Source organism: Dysidea avara, chromosome 10 (genome assembly GCF_963678975.1).
Source record: "Dysidea avara chromosome 10, odDysAvar1.4, whole genome shotgun sequence".
Lineage (NCBI taxonomy): Eukaryota > Metazoa > Porifera > Demospongiae > Dictyoceratida > Dysideidae > Dysidea > Dysidea avara.
Window position 1 is genome coordinate 11572500 of NC_089281.1, and position 23984 is coordinate 11596483.

Genomic DNA, 23984 nt, shown 5'->3' on the forward strand with positions numbered 1-23984 from the left:
GTAAAGACTGATACAGAAGGATTGCCTCGATTCATAACCTTTCCTCCCATGTAGGTGCAAGATGTTCCATCAGCAAGTACATCAAGGTATGTCATTGTTATGGAGTATTGCTAAGGAGCAAATACTATTCTGAGTACAACTACAACCTCTTAAACATGCCATCACTCCTGACAACATCCAGTTAAAATATTTATATCCTTCCTCAGCTTTCAGTATTGGTGAATACTGTGAAGACATGTCAATAGTTTTCCATAGGAAAGTATTGAGTTAAATCACTTTGTATGTTAATGATATGGCTTTTGATGAGGTAGTTCAAAGTATTCTTTGGGTGCTATTTACCTTTGTGAGTAAACTGTTAATGGTTATCTTTGTGCATTTGTCTGACTGCAGTGCTTTGCCTGTCATACAAGAAATGAACACAGCTGTCATCCCAACACCTGTGATCTCTGCGACCACAAGTACCGGTGTGTCGCAGCAACTACACGGAGGTAGCAGTGACATAGCAGCCATGGGTCAGGGATTGTTCAGCAACCAGACAGAAGACAGTGATGATGACTACGATGCTTAGAAGACTATTTTTTTTAATTAATAATTATTTAATCATTAATGTTCCATTCAACATATTATTTGCACATAATTGCAATTCATCACCTCTTTGAAAGTTATTTCATCAGAAATTAACAAATTTGTAATTTGAATACGACACCTGAATGTGAAGAAACTATAGCATTGATATTTGATAGCTGGCCTGACAGTTAAAAGTTGAAATGTTCAATTTTGCAGGATTTCTGTTTTTCATGCAGGGAAGTGTGAGAATTTGTATGGCTGTAAAATTGCAATATTCTGTCTGATTTGATCTGCAGTAAAAAGTTACTAGCCTAGGAAACGAAAAAAGATTAAAATAGTTTAGAAATGATGTGGGATTTTACAGTTAATCTTCATTAATAGTTTGTAGTCTACAATTTATAAAAAAAGTTTGTTCCAAATACAGTGATATCATAGATGCTTGTAGGTAGCTAGTAATAAATTAGTCACCGATGGCTTAGCATAAACATAACAGTAAATAAGTGATCATAACGAAGCCTGTATGTCTAAAAGTTTTCGCTGGATTCTGGCGACATTTCAGAAATGCTAAAAGTCACTTCAGAAGTGCTTTCATTGGCATCACTTTGGAAGCCTGCAGTAGTAGGAATGTTAATAGTAACTGATTTTCTATTCAATTCTGTGTGAGATTTATGTTGGTTGCTTGGATGTGTATAAGTCTCTGTTGAGCTTCTGGCAGAATCATGTCCCAAGGATTGTTGAGAGTTGCTCCCCTGTTTGTTTACTGAAGATGAATTTTGAGAAGACACTTGTATGGTGTCTGTTGATTCAAACTCTTCCATGAGATATTGTGCATCACTAGAGAGTTTATCACTCCATCTTGAAACTCTGATTACATCGATGCCGTCTCTGGTCTCACTAGCTCGTAAGATGGGAGGAATTTCACCTGGCGACGACCTGGACACCTGACCAGTCATTTGAGAAGTTCTTGCAACTTCACCAACTGAAATATCATCCTCGTTGTGAGGTGGTTTAACCAAAACAGAAATGTTTCTTGTGGCTTCTCCAGGTGAAACGTCCTTTTTACTTCTACCTGTTGACCTAACATGAGGAGGAGGTGAAGTTATAGAAGACTGGTCATCGTGTGTAAGAAATGAAGTGACTTCACTAAGTGTGTTCTCATCTTCCTGGACTGTTACACTTGAATTACTTGAATCTAATTTATCCAGGAACTTTTTGTAGGGATCATGATGAAGGACCTCACCTTCACTTAGTAATTGCTATAGAGATTAATGTATGTTATGTCTGTGAGTATAGCTTCAATTGATTCTACCTTGGGTTGCTGCAAGCTGTCAGATGAAAAATCAGTATCACTGTCTTTTTCTGATGACATAAGTTGCTTCAAATCAAGGAAAGCCTCCAGAACAGGAGGCTTACCTACAAAATAGAATAAAAAGTGATATAAGTGGATCAAGAAAATGGATACAAGGCATTTGGTATATGTATAAAATATCATCTGGCAATAATAACTATTCGTAATACCGTAACCAAGACAACTGTATCAGGTTACCTCAATGGTACAAATTTTAAAGCCATACTCGTGTATGTGTCAGGGGCTTCTCAAAAGCCTTAGCATATTTAGTTTAATCAATTCAAGTGCCCAATAGCAGTCATAGTGATGCTTACTAAACCACAAAAATTGAACAATCTCATCACTGCATGCAAGGCTGCTGCAGTAGCGACAACTGTATTGGATTTCATATAGAACAGGAACACCCTGGCTGACAGCCAGGTAAAATATAAATAAATTAGAGACACACATTTGAGTACACAATAATCTGAATGAAAACTTTCCCACACATGTCCACACAACTTGTTTGTGGCTCCTAAATGTATTGATGCAAACAGACAACACAATTTAAGTGAATCTTCTAAAAGTACATTAAACATTTTAAAAGTTATAAAGTATTTGTAAACAGGAACTGTATGCTATACCAATGTAGGTTATTAGTCTAAAATACTTCTGTAATGATGGTGTCTTGTAAATCCTTCATGATAATCATATTCATGTGTAACATATAGACTAAACTTTCATGGAAATATTGAAAGATGTGCTAATTACATTGTCGAGTTTCTAGGTGACAATACGCCTGGGTGTGGCGCATCAATCAAAATAAAGAAAAAATAGTAATTCTAGTCTTGTACGGCCACATGGATACAACAACTTTCCCACAACCTGTAAAGTGCGGTGAAAATATATTTTATATACATAGCTAGATTTTCAACACATAAGGTAAGATGATAGGTCACCACAGCCATAACAGGCAACAGAAAAATTTTTTTTTATACCAACACTATTTAGTATCCTATTAAGTGATATATATTTTCTAAATTCTCAGTGACCACATTGAATATTGCGATGATGACATATATATTACTGTGCTTAAGAAAAATGACACCCATTACATAGCTGACAATCACCTTTTTTATTTTCTTTCAATTTTCCTCTCAACTTGCTAGCATGTGTTGAATGCCACCGAGCATCACCTGGAGAAATAGGTACTTCACCTTCACTGATGGAGTAATCCGGTTGTTTGAGCCTTTGAAGAACAGCTGGCTTGGCTGAAACAGAAATACCTCGCATGTCAAACCATTAAAATACATAAACTGTTAAGCCCTTTTTTTAGTTTCTGTGTATAAACTCAATTAAAACACACTTGCTGATGTCATTCATCATGCATTTCAAACACAAAAAAAGGATGACACAAATCTATTGATGGAAATCCATTTGTGATGTCACAAGAAATTAGAATGGCCAGTTTGACATCAAATGACATAAAAATGTTAATGACATTTACCATACTAAATGTTTCCTAATAAGGACACTTTACAATACAGTAATGTGACAAGTGTTGAAGCAATAAGATTTTCCAGAGAATAAACAACCAATCATTGTAATTAGTTCCGCCACAAAGTTTGTACCTAAATTCAATCAAAAATGAGCTAAATAACATAAACATGTACTGTGGAGACACAGAAACACTTATTTATCTTTCTAGGATATTCCCTGGAAATCAATTACCATCTCCAATTAAGACTTACTAGTTGCTACCCTTACCAAGAATATATTCACCCATGGATATCTCATGGTCTGAAGTGGTTGTACTAGTTTCACTAACAGCTGGGGAACTGGTAGTTGAACTTGATTCTGTCAGTATGGGCCTGAAATGAAATATGCTTTTCATCAAAGAACAAAACAGAGTTTATGTAACAACTAATGCTGCTTTATAAAATGTGAGTTGCCACAGCTCACTGAATCTACAAGTATTTTGTAATATTTTTTAAAGGCTGGGAACATGATCTCTTAGGGTGTTTGCTAGGATTGGTACAAAGTACATGCTCGTAGTAAATAAGTGGTGTTAAATTCCAACCTCACCACCTTAAATATATCGCCCTTAAATAATTTTTAAAATAACAACAAAGTGCAAAGTTTAAATAAATGTCAAAAATGATTGGAATATAGAAGCATGTTTGCCAACCATTAATGTTAAGTAAACTTTGTGGTGCATGGCTGGTTGACTAGAGATAACAAAAGCAATTATGATAAACACGACTATATGAAACTGAAATGTCTGTAATCAGGCAACATATAATTTGTAAGAATACCAGGATTTTCAGTTTCATTGAGTCTTTTCAATTGAATAATAGTTTGTATGTGGTGTGCTTATGTGAAGCGAAAATGAAGCCCCTTACTCAGTAGGCTGTTTGGCTACTGGTTCAATGATTACTTGATCTTCTTTTTCTTCTATTACAATCTCACTAGACTCTGGTGGTGAATGTATACTTCTAATAGTAGGTGGAGTGGTATTGGGAGAGCTTAAGATAACACTTTTTGTCGGTTGTGTGTGCCCTACCAAACTGTCTATTTCATCACCAGTTGATGAATCTAGAGAAGATTTGGGTGTTGGTATTCTAATGATTTCAGATGTTATACTGGTGTCAGTTTGTGGGCATGCACTGGGAGTTGGTGATTGTGGGGGAGTGGGAAGGGGTGTGGTTACTATTCTGACATGATCCAGTGACGATGCAGTGGATTGTAGATTGACAGGAGTAGATGAAGGTGTGATGGTTGGTGTTGATAAATTTTCATGAGAAGATAAAGACTCTGATACGAGATCATCATTTGCCTGTGTCACTAAAGTTTCTTGTGACTGTTGCTGCTTAGTTCTAATATTGTCTTTTAAGAGCCCTTTAATCAAATCAAGCACCTCTTCACAAACTAAATTCTTCACGCATTCATTGTCCAAAGGTATTTCTTGCATTCCAGCTGTCCGTAAGCCTAAATGTATTACACATACACATATCAGGTTACAAACTAAGGACAAATAAGGTTTCAGTGACATTACATATCTTAATGTACCAAAAATGACACACACTGAGAAAAAATAAACAGGCATTCAATGCATGCAAAATCAATACAATGCTGCCACAGTTGTTGTAGCAACAACATGAAACATTTTTGTAAAAATATATTGCGAAATGAGCACTCTTATTGGATCAAACTACACTAAACTGTATTCATAGACATCTGCTACTTCTGTGTAGTGAATACACTACCATAGACAGTATCACAGGGTTGCTAGAATTTCATACTAATTTTATATGGATGCATTACCGAATACTGCATCATCTGGTGTCTCTGTACTACATGTTGAACATGAGTTAACTGTGTGTCCAACTGGATCGTGCCTTTTATTAGCTGCAAGCCTGGCCAACAACTCTTGTTGAACCCTGTAACACAGAGACAGAGTTTGTATTAGCTTTTGAAGGTTTGCTTGTTTACCAGTCTAGAGCCTTTTCTTCTAAAATCTCTTGTAGTTTCTTGTCTAACTCACTGGACGACATGGTAAAACACTCAACATTTGGTGATAATCTTTCAGCTGGTTTGGGTGGGAAACTTGGTCCGTGATAATCTCTAGTAACGGGTACATTCTCCCCCTCCAATGTAATACCATCTCCAGTTCTATGGTCCACAGTTGTAGTATCACTCTGTAAACAGTTTGTGTTATTAAATTTTTACAAAAAATAAACGTTTACCATAATAGCCGATTGGCTGTGTATGTCAAGCACCTGTTGAAAGCTGTTATGAAAATCATTGTACACTGTAACATCAGGCTTCCCAGCCTGTAGTACTGTGGGTTCTGTGGCATCACTAGAAGTACTAATATTAACAGGAGACAGGACCTATAGTAGAGACACCTGATAATATTTCAACATACACATGGGAGACACTCGCAAGGCTTAAAATAAAAATTTTAAGAACATCAATAAGGACTACAGATGTGTGTCTTGGAGTTTCACAGTTTAAATTGCTAAAGCTTCTAGTATATATACCATATATAAACATGTACACAGGAATGCCTCCAGATGCCTCCAAGTGTTAAGTGGCATAATTCAATCAATAAAGTCATGTAGTTGTCAATTAGAAATAAAAGACGAAAGAAAAATTGCATGACAATTTCTCTCAGCGTGAATAACAAGCAACCTATTGAAATGAGAGAATGGCTGTATCAATTTTGATATACACAATCTTGATAGATCTATTATAACAAAAGAATTAGACAATGTATACCACAGGATAAGCATCAAGTATCTTCAAAGGCAACAGAAACAACAAAAACAAGACCTGAATATACATGAAAGTTGAGCTAGCAAAGGTGAAAGTCAACTAATCTCAGAAAAGCAGGTAGTTTACCACAAGAATGCATCAACATTAATCAACCAACCATTTATGGCTGGTGATTAATTTTTCAAAAATGCACAGACTGTCAAACTTGTGGTGTGAAATGTGTAGGAGTATAGAAAAGTTGAAACTTTTGTGTACACAAGTATTTCTATGAAAACATAACCCTTTACTCCTACAAAAACCATTACATCAAGCTTGCAATTATAAAACAGAAGCGTCTGCAATTGACAGCTGGGTTAAAAATTTGTGTGGGGGTAGCGCGTCAACCACTGAAAATAGAAAACAGATCAGCACATCGAACCACAGTCACATGCTTGTGTGAAGCAGCCAGTAAGCCTCAACATTTCTAAAGGTGTTGACTTTATTTGTGCATAACTAGCACCTTGATTGGTACACAGGGCTACACATCAGTTAACATACATGGTGGAGTAATTAGAAAATATCAAAATTGAATTTTTCAGTCTGCAAATTAACGTAAACAAATTTTGGCTTTTTAAAAAGATATTACAACCTTGATTGAATAAGTGGACATATCAGGTTTCTTCAAGACTTTTTGGTCTTTTTTAATCTCCTTTGGGCTGACAGGTGATACTTGACAACTAACAGACTTGACATGTTTAGTCACCACAGTAGGATAAGAGTGTGATTGACGTGGGGGACCCAATGGAACGGCAGATGGCATAGTCGTCTTCATTCTATATTGGTAATCACAACTGGTAACTGGTACAGGCAGTTTACAAATAGCATCTGTTTTATAATCCAATCTATTGCCATGTCTGTAATGCCTCAACTTCGTGACATCATCATGCCGGTTCCTCCTTTTGACCTAAGGGCAAAATATTGACAAGTTAACAAATGCTGACATCATATTTTGAGCTACACACAAGAGTCAAATTGCGAGTGAAAATTGGCTGGCAGCCTAAACTACATTGGGATCTATAAACAGTGATGGCTACTACATTGTGAAAACAATATCGAGTCATTAACCAGATCTGTTATTGGCAAACAATGTCAGCTACTTCCCACACTAGTGAAGACAATGAGACATCACCTCAAAAATTAAACCTGATTAGTGGAAAACCTTATAGAGTAACAATCAACAAAGGGATAACTAATCTATACACCTATATATGGTATCAAAACAGTACATTTTTAACAGTGGCTTTCTTTGTGGATGACTGTCTTTTCATCCTCGGCTTATTTTCTGTCTCAACTTTTGATCTTTCCAGTTGTGTCATAGTTTGTTTTGGTTCATCTGCTAACCCATCATCGTCCTGACATGTTACATCATGTACAAAAAGATAAAAATCAAATCAAAGAAGCCAACAATTGGTATAGTAAACAAGTTCAAATTTACATACACACAAAACATCATTGAAAAAACAAGAAAACATAAAGGTGCTAATGTTTATATGATACAAGCCATGATTGTATACTTTGTGTTGTTCAATTAGCTTGCTAATCTGTTGGTGTATTCTCATTTTCTCTTCAATTGGCCTGGAAAGGAGAGAAGAGGCACAATTAGAAAACAGGGCGTGGGTTGGTTGGTACTGACTTGCCCAGAATCATGGCATCGGTGAAGTCAGTGAGAGTTGAAGGGTGTTCCAAGCTAGTACAATGGTGTTCCACTTCTTGTTCAGCAATTGACGTACTGCGAAGCACCGCAAATGCATCATCAATCGCAGTCTTTTCAAATTTCTACGGTCCAAAACAGAAACATTTCACCCCACCCATAATAAAATATAAAATGCTATTTGATAGTACACGTATTCATAGCTCTAGAATTTAGCCTTATTAGATGGGACTCAGGTCATATGATTACCATGTGCATTGAGTCATAAATATCACAAGTTTAATGTTTCACTGAAATCTGATGCACACTACTTACTCTGATTTCATCCTGTTTTAAAAATCATTTTAAAATAACATGCTAGAACGAGCTATGAATTGACTGTGATAAGACATGTGCTGATCATGTGTGTGATTTTGCAATGACCTGTTTTATTAAGTCTGCTGTCAGCTGCGAATCCCTCTCTCCACTTGAAGAAAACAAAAATATTTTAATTACTGATTTCCCAGAAATATACTGTTAAACATTTTTAATGATACATTCACAAATAATCATTAAATAACAACTGTAAAAAGCAGTTAAGTGAAATGATACAAGTAACACTGCCCAGGTATAATAAAAATAAAACCTGCATCTAAACTATATAATAACAATAGCTACAAAACAGCAGAATATTACAGAAACTTAACACGTTACAACTACATGTACATGGTCATAATACACGTGTACAATTACCTGCTATGTAATACAATAATATCTTTTACATGTACACATAAAGGGCTTATGTAGATAAGGCATGCAGTGGTAAGTTAGCAAGCAGATCAGGAGTTCCCTGATTCAAGAATGGTGGCTATTTCTGATTCCATAAAAGCCCATGGTGTTGAGCTGCCCATGATTAAACACTTCATCCCACTTGGGCAGTACACATCTGTTGAAGAAGATGACTGCTTCCTTATGCTGTCTCTTGAACAAGAAAAACAAAATTTGTGACCAGTAACAGAAGGGCATTGGACAAAGCGGGTATCTTCAAGCATCTTGTAGCACAGGAAACATCTCATGTTTGGTGGAGATTTTGTGTGATTATGTGTAGGAGACGTCTGTTCTGCATGGGCTGTGTCCTGCGAACTGTCAGGGTTCACTGGAGAAGATTTTATTTCTGTTGCATCCTTTGCTGCATCATTCGGAGAAAACCTTTTTCTATCGCTTTCATCTGCTGAATCAGACTCGGGCCTTTTTTTTCCTGCAAAAGAGCTGGTTTTCACTAGTCCACGGCTTTGAGTGAATGAAGACACGACAGGTAAGTTTGGGAACTTGGGGTCTTCATAAGGCGCGGGCAGTAAGTCTGGTTTGACATGACCTCTGAAGAATCTGACATCCTCCGACAACAGTTCACCAAGCATATGCCACTTCTCTGCCCCATTTACTTGTTCAAATTCCAAATCCTTGTATCCATTAGATGAGGCTCCACGAAAACCGCCCCCAATTCCAAGCCTCTCCCGAAATTCACCATACATCTGTCTACCAGCTCCGGAAGCACTCTGAAATACTGTTCCAGTCCCAATAGGATACTCAATGTAGACCTTTAGCTCATAATCTGACCCACGAGAGACTGCATCAAAAGCAAACACTCGGCCAAACAAAGAGTGGTCCTTGCTAAACCTAACCCTGAAGGGCGTTGTCTTTGACAAAATAGCTAATGTCTCTTGGATAAGTGATAGTCTCTGTGGATTAGACTCAGTTGTGACGTTGTTCTCAGCTAGCAAGTGAGGCTGCTTCCCTGGCTGGCTGGTTGTAGGTGGCATCGGTATTCCGCTTCTAGATTTAGAGATGTAGCTCGTGTGACTTTCTGCCCTGCCATTCGAAGAGGTCTTGGTAACAGGAGCGAGTTGACTGGAGCCCACGACGGCGTATTGCGGGGTGGCCAGGGTGACATGGGAATCCCCGAAGTTGGCTGGGATCGCGACAGAGCCAGGTATCACTTCGACTAATTCTCCAGGTCTGACGCCTGCGACTGGGTGATGCGCTGGAACGTGTGCCACATACTGAGCTTCTAGACTCTTTCTCAGTTGTCTACCCTTCGCAATTACTTCTTCAATCCTGTCCAATCCTTCGTAATTACAGCAAGCACGGCACACCGGCTCGGAGAAATCGTTTATCATTGCCCACGGTCCCCTGGGAACTTCGCAGAGGAAGCACTTTTGCCGTGTTATTTTACCAGCCGATCCAGCAGCAGCTGCATTAGCATTAGACGCCATTTACTTTCTATAAAACCTTCCTTAGTCCAGAAATTAATAAGAAAAATCAACCTTCACTTTGCGCGTACCACAGTTTTATATTTGGATAACTGGTATTCAACGATATTTATTTGTACTGGAGTGTGAAAAAAAAATCTAAATCGTGAGACAAAAAAAAGTGCTTAGCAATAGAAAAAAAGTGATGTCACAGTTTTGATTATCACGAAAGCGCGCGTTTTACCGGAAGTGCCTAAACCAAGATAATTTTTTTACGCGTCATATGAAAATTTCTGTCAGCTGAAATCACACAAATGCTGCTGATATTCAAAAACCGAAGGGGGAAGTTTGATAAGTGCAATTGCAGGTGGGCTAACATGCTAAAGAGTGCTGAAATGTTCATGTAAGCACCAACTAAATATCGACCTTTCCCAATAAATGAGTTGAGCCTAAAATGACACTATATTACACACACACCAAACACCATACAATATTGTTACTACATAATAACCTAAATGGATGATCCAATCCTTTCTTCACTGATTTTCTGCTGATCTAAGAAAAATGATTTCAACTTGACTGAACAGTATACACATGAGTGATTTAATTGGTCCTCAGAACACCCCACACATTCTTGAGCAAACATCATTATATCATTCATGAGTGAAGCATTAACACAATAAAGTAAAAAAAGGCTAGCCATCTGTTCAATAACACCATATGAATAAAAATAGCTTAGACAGAAATTCATATTCAATTCCACTCTACCTATTAAGTGCAACCACACATTCTCAACTAATATGTAATCTTATTTCATTACCAGCAAGACAAGTAAACAGATTATGGTGTTATATCACAGTTGTAATGGGAAAACTGGGATGGTGTAATACGTGTAGGAGACACTGATATTTGCCACACATGTATGGCTAAAGAAAGTGGCCTCATCTCTCAGTTTTCAGCTGTTGTTCCCATACACCATGAAATTTGTGTTTGCCGGATGGGGAATACATTTGAGAGTTAAGGAGTAATCCTATCCTGTGAAGCTTGAATGATGTTGTCAACAACTACACATAATGGAAGACAGAAACTCGGACAAAAATATGGCAAGACAAGATATTCTTCCTGTCGTAATCACACCTAAGCCCACAAAATGTTTGCATAACATAAATGAAAATTTTGTGTATAATGAGGTAATTAAAAGGATTAAGCAAAGAAAATATTGACTATTTTCAATTTGTTAATTACCTGAGAGTTTACAGTGACATCAGTGAAAGGGTGGGCGGTGTAAGGATGTGATGGTGAAGTTATTTCATGTTCATTAACTGCCTGCCTCCTGGAATTGTCATCACGAATCTCTCGATCAGTTTGTGTGGTAGCATTATGGCCACGCAGTGCCACATTGGTAGAAGCTGACTTCAACTGTGTCTGTAAATTCAGACAGTTTTCTTTAGCCTGTAAAACAAATGCACAATCAAATTAACGCACAAGAAAAAAAACGTCGTGGTTTCTTGCCATAACCAAATTAAGGAAGACAATGGCTAACAAATAAACAAAAGAATATATTGAAAATTAAAGCAAATCTATTAACAATGTTTCAATGTACATACATACTTCAGTATGGGTGTTGTTGCCATGTAGTGAAGTAGAGGCAGCAACAGCGGCGGCAGCAGCAGTGGATGCTATTAAAGTGACTGTATCTGTTGTAAGCTGAGAAGTCAAGAGACTAGTGGTGTTTGTGGGCGGTATCAATTCAGTGATCTCTGATGTTAAACTTTGACCCGGATGTTGCTTCATGGGATGCCCATAGTCACAGGGTGATGTCTGGACACCTCGTGTTCTGAGTGGTAACTTTTCCTCAACACACTGAGTGCCCTCGTCAAAGAACAGCGGAGATTCCTGTTTAATCATTTCGGTTTGAACTGATTTTGTTTCAGAAGGTGTAACTCCTTGTGGTATGACATTGTGATTCGGTTGTACAACATTTGGATGCACAGTGATGCATTGTTTCTTAGGATTACTTTGTTTCCTTAGTAGAAAAACAGGATGTACATAAGCGAATACAAAGTTCAACAATATTAACATACTGTTGTGCAAGTCTTTGCTTCACCAATACATGATCAGTACAATTCTGTGAAACTGCAACAATGCTGTCATCTAAAAACAGATAAAGGAAGTTTATACAATGTGTTAAAACACCAGGCGAGACTCTAAAGAATCTCTCCCACGGTGATAAAAAATAATCTGCTTTAAAAAACAGCTGTCTTAGCATTAATTACATGCAAGTATGAAGCCAATGCAACATGTTAAAAAGTCTTTTAGGCATCCCTTAACCAAAGTCAAAGCAAAAATCTCCATACCTGGAAGGCTTCCACATTCAAGCCATACACAACAAATGAATTTAAAAAGTGCGAAAAAGTTTTTAGAATGAATGAAGTGTGGGAGACCCTGACAGTTCATTCACAAGTCTGGCTGCAGAATGGCATGAAATATATACTAACTCATTGCATACCTGAGTAGCTTGCTAGCACACAAAAGCACTTACTGGAAACCCAATACAATCTCAGATGTCAAGAAAAACCAATAGAACTTGGAGTCTAGTTTTACAAAATGATACATTGTCAATTAACTAAATTTGGCCACCCGACAAACTGTTTTGTGGATTTCGTGAAACATAATCTATTTGGTGCTATTTATTTCAGTAACATAATTGAGTTTTCAATATGTTCTCTATACTGTTATTACTACAACTAAGTGTACCACCTCAGTGGAAAATTGATTAGTGCATCTAATTTCTACAACTTCTTCAGTTAATGATCATTATGTCACTGTTTTTGCTAGCCTACAGTTTTTCCTTGTGTTTTAATCTTTTTATGGAGTTGCTGAGAAGTGTATTCATGTGTGCACATGCACACACACAGAGCACATGCACGCATGCACACTCATGTACTTGCAATATTCACACATGCACCACACGCTGCTGCTAGGACGTAATTGCACAATACACATACTCAGACAATACACATACGCACAAAGTTCAAAAGCTGTTGTTACATGGTCATATTAACCAGTCCACAACTCAAGTGCTAATAGTCAGGCACACACAAAAGGCTGTAACATGTATCATGAGTGAAAATATGTGTATGTACCTGGAGTCCTTACCGTCCACCTAGCTGGCTAGACTGGAGGGTCTATGCCAGGTCTAGCCATTCACATTGCTCCAGTCATTCTATGCCATTCTCTACACTGGAGCAATGTGATTAATTTTTTTTTGCTGAACAAACAGTAAATGGGCATTGAACCGCAACCAGGTGAAACACTTTACCACTCACACACACATGCATGAACACACACATACACACACATATGCACGCACATAAATAACATGTAAAGTGCATTTATGTACATGTATGAACTTGAAACTACAAAACCAATCAAAACCAATTTGTCCACTTAACCAATTAGGGAACATGCATACACATATGAGCCTGTATGTACAAATTCCTTACTCCTTTTAGAGCACACATATATGGCTACAACGTCACCGCAAACAACAATCAACTACCAGTGATACCAACAATATTTCACCTGTGCTATGCTATTGTTTTTCAACCCTGTTATTCAATTGCAGGATGGTCCATAAATGGCTGTAAACCAACTACATTAGAAGCTAGACAAAACCTGAACAAACAATACAGAAATCTGGCTTACTACTAGGAAAACATTTGATAGTTGTAGAGGAAATCTATCTCTCATCATCCCACACATTTTGAAACAGAAAAGCTACTGTGAAAACCAACTGAGCCGCCACATGCAAAATGTTACAAAGCTGTCAGAATTTTAAAAGAGGAAGAAAAATGTACTAAATCATTTGCTGGTCAGACTATCATGCTTTGATTGGTAAACACTGTACAGTGTCTAAACCATAAAAATTGCTATACATTTAGCAATGGCTTTACTGTGATCATATCCTTCTGATACATGCTGTTCCACCGTCTGTATGGAATTGGTATGCATACAATGTGCATCCAGGATGTGTAGTATGTATGTATGTATGTATGTATGTATGTATGTATGTATGTATGTATGTATGTATGTATGTATGTATGTATGTATGTATGTATGTATGTATGTATGTATGTATGTATGTATGTATGTATGTATGTATGTATGTATGTATGTATGTATGTATGTACTGTCTTTATGCAGTGTATGCATTAGTATAGTGTCTATTATAGTCTGCCCAGCAAATGATTAGTGAATACTTCTCTTTCAAAATGATAGGATTTCAGTTCCCAATACCATCAGGTAAAGCCTCCAGCGGGTTACTAGTCTGAGGATTTGCCTGCACTGACTCATAACACCTACACAGGTGTCCCAGTGCTGGTAGGCGTGACCATGCTTTGGTGTGTTTGCTTTATATGTGTGTGTATGTGCATGTGTGCGTGTAGCGTTGCTTGCACATATAGGATAATTGAGTGCAGTGTGTGCTGTACTAATGAATGTGTATTTACTGTAGTTACCTGTGTTTGATTCGTCCAATGTAGTAGCTGACCCAGTACGTATTACTCCTTGAGGGAGAACTTTCTTTACCTTAGAGAAAGAATACATACTTTCAGTAACTTTTGCAACAGGCTTCCACTTAAATAAAATATTCAGTTTCAGTTTCGTTATACCTCTTGATTATTATATACACTGCCTCTAATATAACGTGACAATGTCAAGAAAGAAAAAGCTGCAATACCCATGATCACTTCTAGAGGTTTAGATACCTGTCTAAACAGGTCACGATAGTTTAACTATTGGCTGAATAGTGTATTGTCATCATCGACAAGTGTTTCCAAACTATCGTATTCAAACCTACCAGGGACAACTCCCAGTCATTAGCCAGGTTTATTTAACTAATAAAACATTGTAACTCTTCACCCACCAGGAACACCAGCATGAAATGGATTAGGTGGGCTAAAGGATGCAAACAAAATTATCATTATGAAATAATGATTGAACATTGGTGATTCTCTTTTTTCCAGGTCTCACAGTCTTTAGATGTGGTATTCAATTATAGTCATACATACACCACAAAGGTATTGTTAACAGGAGACAGTTAAACATGACAAAGAAATATTCACCAATTTTCCTTTAGTATTTGGCTTCTCCTGAAACCTACCATAACCTAAAACAAGAAATTACATTTGCTCTACAAGATTGTAAGACACAATTAGAACAACATTACTTTCTTTGTCCATCATATTTGTAGGGATTCCGAGAGCCCTTGGTGGTGTCTGGGCAGCTGCATTGTCTGGTGATTTAGTCTTATTTGGAATTGGTGAAGGTATCTCCATTAATTTGTTTGGAGATATTTTAACTCTGATTGAACCAGGAGTACTAGTGTCACTACCAGTTAACAAAGTTGATTGTATACTTCTTGAGTCTCTAGATGGTGTTCCATCGTGACTAGAAATAGGAGAACTCTGTGCAGAAATGCCAAACAAATCAGTGCTAGTATCACAAGCCTTTATAGTTATTGGCGAAGATGTAGGGTGTTTATTTTCTGTCATATGGCTACCACCATCTCTCAACGCAAACTCATTAGAAGCATCATTCTTTGGTAATGGCGAGAAAATACTACTATGAAAAGTTCCCACATTCGGTATAACAGGCTTGTGGGCCTGTTTAGCTGACAATGGCAATGATGCTGAGGTCAACCTCAGTAGCTCCACAGACATGATGTGTGTATTACGTCATTGGGGACACCCTGTAGGGGTGTGGTGCACGTAATAATTAGAATACAAGGACAAACATGTTTTAAAACAACTATACGGTAAAAGGCGTACGAAAGCGCTTACCCGTACACAGAAGATTGTATGGTGCTATCTCTATACTTTCAGCGACGTAAATGAAACCAGAATAAAACGGTATTTTGGATTCTCCCGCCACTTCATCTCTCACGTGATCCTGCCAACTAATCCACGTGTTACACGACTGCACCATGTCCAGGCTACCACGAGCGGTGGTCAGAGGCGGGGAGAGTGTAGTTACAAGAAAACCATTGTTCTCTTCAGACTCCAAGTCAGCTGTGCTGTGCAGATGATGTTTGTATTGGTATTGTGTTTAGATGGCTTTTTGTTTGTTGTGGGAATGTTGTGCAAGTGTACAGTCAGAAGTCACGTGAGCTGGTTCACGTACTATCCCATCATACATCAACAGTCACTGGTGTACAACGTAGTCCTGATAATTTCTTCCAGGTACGTTGTGTAAACTTTTGTGTGACTGCTCGTATATTAGTATGAGATTGTGGACAAAACTTATACAAGTAAAGTGTCTTTTAGTCCGTCCATATCCGATTTCGTTCCAGTACTGATCAAAATATATATACCATATGGCAAGAATTTTGACAGAAGCCCTTGACATATTGCTTCCTTTAGATTGTATTTTTTTTCTAAATGTTCGTAGTTGACTGCTTTTTAAGCTTTACTCAACACTAGACTGTACTTGTTTGGATTGACGTCATCACCTTCATCTTCCATCACAGTCCCCTGTTATAGGCATAGGAAGTACCTCATGGGTGGGGTGGGGGGCAGACAATGTAAGATGCAAGCTAAGCATGCTATTAAAATGTTGCGCGAGAAAGTAGTTTACTTATGTCTTTGATTTGAAAGATATGGTCCACTTTGACTTAGTGACACGCAACTATTATACAGTAGAATTTTAGGCTGAGTATTGTCACAGAATCATACATACTCTATCATTGGACAAAGGCATGGATGTGTTTTTCTACGACACCCTTAGACTTCTGGTGTATGTATCAGTCACAGCTTTGGTGTAACTATTACATATTCGCACATTAGAATCAATGTGATATGTCAGGATTAAATGTGCTGAGCTTTTACAATCTTTGAAAATTGACGACCCATAGACCCATAACTGATGTGTTCTTTTACATGGCATACATGTTTATTCATGTAAATTATTAGTTTACAGCTGATCATTTTCTAGTAATTAATGAAATGTCATTAATTAGTGGCGTAATTAATAAATACCATTGTTAATTACAATTCCCACATCAACTCCAACTATAATATTGCCACTAATTACTGTTACCCAACAATGTTGTTAATGGGTGACTTAAGTGTATAACTTGGTTACAACAAGTGTTGTTTAGTTAGTTAATAAAGTAGCCTCACTAATTATTGTGATACCTTAGTTACTAGGGTGGTGCCAATAGTTAAGCAAAAAAGAAAAGAAATTAGATGCCACATTAATATCTTGTGCCAGATGTTGTTTGTGTTAAACATGGTTGTCTATATGGCCACTGTGTGTTTTTGTAGGATCCAATTACAGTATGTGTGTTTCAGTTTTGTACTAACATTTCATCAGGTTGCCACATGTTGTGGGTCAGTTTGTTTGTTTGTGACTAAATGTTGATCAAGCTGTCATTTGAGGACCTCTCGAAAATTATACAGTGAAAGCTCACGAAGACCACCTCATTATCTTTTAACCCTCAAATCCACATAGAACTTTTTGGGATAGTGTGTTTACACAATAGCATGCATGGTGACATAAGGGTGGGATAGTTTAACTCCTATAGCCTACAACTACACATCACTTGAAAGTCTGTTCACAGGCTACTTGGTAAAGTTTAAATCAACACTGCAGCTACAGTGGCTTACTTGTTACGAAGTGTGCTTCTGTGTTTTAGAGTTCTTGCCAAAGTGTTTAATTTCAATCATGAATCATTGGCTATATATGGTCTAGAGCTGAGCGATAGTACAACTGAGCGATATCACGATAGTGATAGTATCACGATATGCTAGTAGTTATCAAAGACTCACACATACAACACATGAATAATCCAATTACACACCAAGTATAACACTCCTTTGGTATGTATTATAGTTGTAATCTTTGTTTTTTAATGCTCTCCTGAACTTTCACAGTTACCTCAACTTTTCACAGTATCATGTTTACTTTTTTGACTAAGCACAGATATGCATAATTTATCACGATAGTATGATAGCTTACTATCATACTCATGGTTGTTACTCACTATCACGATAATTGATAGATCGCAACTATCGCTCAGCTCTAATATGGTCTGATAAAAAATTTATTTTCAAAACGTACAGAACTTGTCACAAGTTAATTGGAGCAAACCACCATTGAGTTATGGATCATTTAAGTTATGTAAAGGGTTTGCATGTTTCCTTGCTAAAAGGTTAATTACACGGCTAGTTTTGCCTCACCGTTTAGTGTTAGCTGAATTGTTATGGATTCAGTCACTGCTTGCATCAAGTCGCTTTCATGGTTGAACCGGGTTCAGATCTGACCCGCTTTAAAGAATATCCTGGTCCTGCTGCACAGCCCAATTTATTTGGTTGGCCACGCCCACTTATTAGGATCATTTGCTGTCTGTAGGCATATGTAGAGTTTCACCCATTTATCAAATGGCTGCACACGAATTTATTTCTGTTGCTATCTGTAAGCTTATGTGGAGCCACACCCACTAATCGAGATTAGTGTACAAGTTCTAGTCTAGTCCGTAAGCAGTGTTGGAACAGTTACTTTTTATAAGTAACTAGTTACATATTACTTGCAACTGAACTATTTAGTTACGGTTACATATTACCCAAAAAATAAAGTAACTATAATAATATTACATATTTTATATTACTTTGTGTCCATAGCTTTAAGATGTCATGTGTGAAACTACCACCTTATCACGTGACATGATTGCGTTGTTGGACAATGTGCAAATCTTAGTTATAAGTAAGAAGCTGGTGAATAAGCTTCATTCAGTAGGATTCATTACTTCATTGTAGCTAGGCATTACTCAGTGGATCACTAACGAGATTAGTAACTTCGTTACTTGTAGTAATAATATTACAGTAACTATATTACTTAAGTAACCCCTTTACATTTGTAAGTGAAGTAACTTGAGTTATATTACCTGTTTTTATAGCATATTTCGTTATATTACTTAGTTACCACAAAAGTAATAATATTACGTAACACGTTACTCCCAACATTGTCCGTAAGCCACACCCATTTACATGTGTGGAACCATCCAATAAGGTGTATTTAAGTAGTTGGTTTGTCGAAACCTGTTTCAATAGCTTGGACACAAGTTATGAAAATAATATTGACAAAATTTTAATTTGGCAGTTTAGTGACGAATCGCCAATTCACCAAATTTAGTTCACCGCCAAATTTAATTGATATACGGTATATGTGGGTCTAGTTTGTAAACAAAACATATACTGCATAATACCACCTCATTATAGTGACCATGTCAGGTAGGTCCCTTAGCTTTATATTATGACCTCATTAATAAGGCTGCCTCATTACTGAGGCCATACTTTGGCCCAATTAATGAGGTTTTACTGTAAATGGTAACAATAGCAAAATCTACCTAATAAAGACAAAATTGTCTTATCCTGTCTGTGTATCGTGTTAAGCATCTGACAAAAACTAGTACTTATAGTCATGCTGTGCATACTGCATGTACTGGATGTTCTGAATGGTTTGGAGCATTTAAAAATCAATAGAGCATAATTCTCTTAGCAAAACCATTATAGTTTTTAACTTAACCCTCTCACCGCCACAACCGCCATATGGCGGTTTCGATTATAAACGCCCGTAGCATTACATTCTAAACGCTCTGTAACTTCAATCGAGCGTTTTAGTAGCCCCTGCGCTTATCCTGTAGTGGGCACGCCCTTAAGTGAACGGGAACAGGGATAACCGGTCTCTTGTGCACTATTGCACGCTTAGATGATGCAATCGCGTACTTTCGGAACGTCGATAATAAGCATTGTAGATGATTCTGCGACGTGATAATGACACTACAAATAAAGAAAAACAGTAAGGAGAGGGATTATATAGGTTGGAGTGGCGTGTTGCTACTTTTGTACGCCTCGAAACAGTGACCTCGTGCTTGTATGTGCATGCGCACTTGCTCAAGTGCTGGAAAACCAGACTTAGAGACAATCGCTTCAACTGTAAACTGGTTAGTGATGTTTATTGTGCTGTTATAAACAGTGCTAGCCTGTAAAGTAGTGAAATTTCACGTTTGGTTTTGCCAAGATCGATTTTCGTACTTTAAAGTTATATAATGGATTTGTGGTTGCTCTTGTGTAAACAACAACTTCATAATCGAATTCCTTGTTCTATAGCGGGTAATTTGATATATAGTTTTATAGGATTATATGGTATGGTGTGTAAGTTATAGCAGTTTAGAAACAGTAGATTGGAGCCTCTACAAATTTGGCAGTGAAGGGGTTAAGGTCAGAGTACTAAGGTCAACAACAATTACTCCAGCGACCACAAAATTAAAACTATTTTTTCATACATACTAAAAAAGCATTTGCAAGTTTTTATTTTGTGGTAAATTTCAGTAGCTAATATTTTTTAACTTACTGCTGAACAATGTAGTGTACCATAACTTAACAAAATTGTATTACTTGTTTGAAATACTTTTTTAGTTATTTACAGTTTCACTGGATGGTCATGTGGTGTTATGGGATTACACTGATGCTACTATACTGAAGGTGCTATATATGGTTATGTTATTATTACTTGCCATGTGTTAGTTTCACTGTAACAACAGGATATTGACTTTGGTGTGCCAATCTATAACTTTGCCCTGAGGCCAGGAAATCATTCCAGGAAGCTTTGTTTAGTTCTGAACAAAGGTTAGTTTTCGGTACATGCCTGTGAGGTGATTAGATGTTGTTACAGATGAAGAAGGTGATGTTAAAGAGCGAGTGGTTAAGTGTGTTGATTGGGTCATGTTAACCAGCCGCAGCAGTCAGACACAGAGTAGTGAACATGTCAGGGATGCTCATGTACTCTTACACATTGCTGCAAATGCTGGCATTGTGCTTTCAGCTGAGGTGGTAACTTGCACAGTGGAACCTCTTCTTAATGGACCCAATAGGAAACCTCTATAATAAGGACAATCCTCTTTTATCTGCCCCCAGAGTCTATAACTCAGTAAATGATGAAATGTAGACCTTGTCATAGTGGCTACCTATATAAAAAGGCTGACAAATTTATCCATAATAATCCATCTACCACCTGGTTACCAAGGCTGAATGGTTTTGGCCCATGGATGACCAACTTGGACAAGTTCTATTGTATATCATATCCCACTGTCTCCATTGTAAAGAGGTTCCATTGTACTGCTCATAAGGATCTTTTATAGCCAGTGGTTGACTTATTCAGGGAGACTATTTGGTGTCATATAACAAGACTCAGTTGTTGGTATATGATTTTGCTGCTGATGAGGTGTACAACTATCGGCACAACTTGAGCTTCACTTGTCTGGCTTCTCACCCTGTGAAACAGTGCATTGCCACTGGTGACCAACGTGGCCTGATAATCCTCTGGTGTGTGTGTGCGTGTGCGTGTACGTGTGTGTGTGTGTGTGTGTGTGTGTGTGTGTGTGTGTGTGTGTGTGTGTGTGTGAGAGAGAGAGAGAGTTGTGTACAAAGTTACTTGATGGATATAGCCACCTGTGGTCTGAAATTTTTGTCCCAAAGGTGACCAGAATAGACAGGTCATAAAATGATATATTTTTATTACACAGAGTCCATAGGTCAAAATAAAGAGACCCTTCGTTCTCATCTTTATTTAAAAAGCTAGTTAACTTTAGCTGCAAAGCTGGCGAACACAGCACAACAATTTTTTTGGTCAAGTGATATCAGCCATTGCATAGTGTGCGGGTTTAAACTACACCCTGGAACAACCGTGATTTGATACATAACTTGCACGTATAAATACGTTTCACGGTATAAAGTTTATGTTTGCAGTGATGCTTGAGTAGTTTATTTGATTCCTAACTTGACTCCTAATGCACAAAATACCTCACACTTTGTTCAACATTGTTCCTTCCTCCCACATAGGTTTTTGTTTGGTTGCTCTTGCGGAAAAATGAAATTACATCCAGCACTATGCGCATACTGTTCTTTGCATTGTCTAAGCTTTATTGAACTGTTTAGTTCTTTGTGTTAGTGAACTGAGGTGTCGCTAATCCAATAATGTTGTGATCTACACAACAATACTAATTATGTTGTTTAACGTTTCATTAATTATTTGCTGCTATAACTTTAGGCTGCCGAATGGAAATATTTCCTTCGGCTTAAGGACACAACTTGGTAATCACCAAATGTGCACCTTGGCCCTACTACAACATCACGTACTGCATGCATTTACACTACACTAAAATCTTACTGCGTACATACTTGTTGCATCAATGGTTGAGTAAGGTTTTAATGGTCTAGTCTTATTTGTGGTGGATGATTCATGGTGTTATTGTAATGTTGCTTATTCAGGTATGACATTTTCTCAGCAAACTCTAAACCCATCACTACCAAGCTCCATTGGCATTCACATGCGGTCACCAGTTTGTGTTTCACTAATGCTGGTAAGAGCTGTACTGGCTATTACAATGTACATGTACACAGTGTAATATGGATAAGTATTGATAACAGTGTCCTGATTGTTACTTTGGGACCTTAAATAAAATGTCTGGATTGTGTAAGTGTCCTTGTTTAAGTCATTTTCAAGTGTCCACATTTAACAGACTCCAGTATAGCCAGCATTTGGTGTGCGTGTGCATGTGTGTGTGTACTAATGTCTATTCACATGTGTAATTGCAGAACAATCCTGAGGCTATATTTGTATCAGGTATAAAATCATTGTCTCTGAGGCATGTTATCCACTAGATGATTTAACCGCCATTAGTCTGAATAACAAGTACTTGTTAGCAGTAGGTGGAAAATGGTAATAAGTTTTTTAATGGTGTGTAACGAAGAAAAGGCTTACCTTCAAATTAGCTTCCCACGGTTGCGACTGCTTTGCCGTCACCAAAATAATTTGGCAATCTTCATGTTGGAGTGTTTTGAGACATCATTGAATTAAACAATGAATAATGGGGTGTGGGTACAGTAAACTTGTAATATTTTATTAGTTTAGTCTAAGGTTTTTATTGAGCAAAAATATGCAGATGTTCTGACAGAGATCTGTGGCAGAATTTAATGGTAATTGGGACATGCAATAGGATTGTGATTAGGAAAAAAGGGAAAGTGTTTTGTCTTGTCCTGTTATACTTTCACATAGGACATAATTATAGTGTGGTACATGGTTTTATGCTCACCGGTCAAAAACCATTGGAATTTATTTGGTTTTGTGTACACAACTCGTTATCTTTTTGACTCATTTTCTTTTTGACGTCTGGCTGGCCAAGGATTGTTATGTGTCTGTGTGTTTTGCATATGTCATGTACCATTTGCTTTCTGTTAAAATCAGACATTGTAAGAGAATAGTAGAGATGACACTGGCCGGCGTAAAACTAAGAGTATAAACTTTTTATGGGTGATGAAGACACTGTGAGTGCATTCCCATATATGCCAGTGTTTAATGACCAGAAAACTACTTGCTAGGCTTGTACACTACCAGGAATAGCTAATCACTTTTGAATTCAAAGGGATGTATGTCATGCTTGTGTGCATAGAAATATAATGAACAAATTTGATCTCTTATATATCACTAGTTAGTAACTATGTTGTATACAAAACTGTGCAATTGGCTATTATGGAGTTCAAAGTAAATAGCAATCTATTATTTTTTAAATACTTTCTTTAACATGTTTTCTTATGCAAATTCTTAGTGATGGCTACAATCCAGTCAGGAGCATGTTCATGAAGCACTTTGTTGTTCCTGCTAAATACCAGGCCAATGACAAGTATTTGTCTTATTGCAACACATAGGAAAAGTCATTCATACAGCCATACCTCCTTTGCAATAAAAATGTCTTATAAGGAAGAAATCCACGTTTAATTGTAGCCTGAAGACTCATTGTGTAAAGGAATGTACCATCTCAAGTTCAATTTTTTAT

General features: G+C 37.3%; 4 protein-coding genes across 6 annotated transcripts in view; 2 read left to right on the plus strand and 2 right to left on the minus strand.

Moving 5' to 3' along the window:
• The window catches only part of LOC136269376 (dr1-associated corepressor-like), a 6087-nt gene extending 5389 nt beyond the window's left edge, over window positions 1–698 (plus strand). Inside the window, exons 6-7 of the mRNA XM_066064929.1 lie at window positions 55–86; window positions 391–698. Of these exons, the coding sequence (XP_065921001.1) occupies window positions 55–86; window positions 391–568 (210 nt within the window). The 3' untranslated portion in view covers window positions 569–698. The remainder of the gene's footprint in view (window positions 1–54; window positions 87–390) is intronic.
• LOC136269371 (serine-rich adhesin for platelets-like) lies at window positions 576–16080 on the minus strand. 2 transcript variants are annotated; one of them, XM_066064921.1, is made up of 21 exons: window positions 15934–16080; window positions 15321–15842; window positions 15217–15260; window positions 14611–14680; window positions 12175–12244; window positions 11702–12116; window positions 11336–11542; window positions 10602–10645; window positions 8286–8328; window positions 7845–7987; window positions 7726–7786; window positions 7438–7563; window positions 6801–7115; window positions 5674–5787; window positions 5387–5592; window positions 5219–5334; window positions 4297–4882; window positions 3662–3765; window positions 3025–3165; window positions 1877–1980; window positions 576–1823 (listed from the first exon to the last, which is right to left on the minus strand). In XM_066064921.1, the coding sequence occupies exons 2-21, from the start codon at window positions 15811–15813 to the stop codon at window positions 1092–1094; spliced, it is 4134 nt and encodes a 1377-aa protein (XP_065920993.1). In that variant the 5' UTR covers window positions 15814–15842; window positions 15934–16080; the 3' UTR covers window positions 576–1091. The 2 variants fall into 2 exon arrangements, with proteins under 2 accessions (XP_065920993.1, XP_065920992.1); XM_066064920.1 differs by having other exon boundaries at window positions 5641–5787.
• Window positions 8374–10234, minus strand: LOC136269375 (interferon regulatory factor 2-binding protein-like A). Its single transcript, XM_066064928.1, has one exon. It carries the CDS (start codon window positions 10112–10114, stop codon window positions 8681–8683), a length of 1434 nt encoding a protein of 477 aa, XP_065921000.1. The 5' UTR covers window positions 10115–10234; the 3' UTR covers window positions 8374–8680.
• The window catches only part of LOC136269373 (WD repeat-containing protein 75-like), a 30034-nt gene continuing 21946 nt past the window's right edge, over window positions 15897–23984 (plus strand). The window contains exons 1-7 of one of the 2 annotated variants that reach the window (XM_066064926.1): window positions 15897–16156; window positions 16203–16332; window positions 20569–20634; window positions 20694–20778; window positions 20825–20979; window positions 21311–21474; window positions 22420–22511. In XM_066064926.1, the coding sequence (XP_065920998.1) occupies window positions 16077–16156; window positions 16203–16332; window positions 20569–20634; window positions 20694–20778; window positions 20825–20979; window positions 21311–21474; window positions 22420–22511 (772 nt within the window). In that variant the 5' untranslated portion in view covers window positions 15897–16076. The remainder of the gene's footprint in view (window positions 16157–16202; window positions 16333–20568; window positions 20635–20693; window positions 20779–20824; window positions 20980–21310; window positions 21475–22419; window positions 22512–23984) is intronic. The other variant, XM_066064925.1, reaches the window with a different exon arrangement.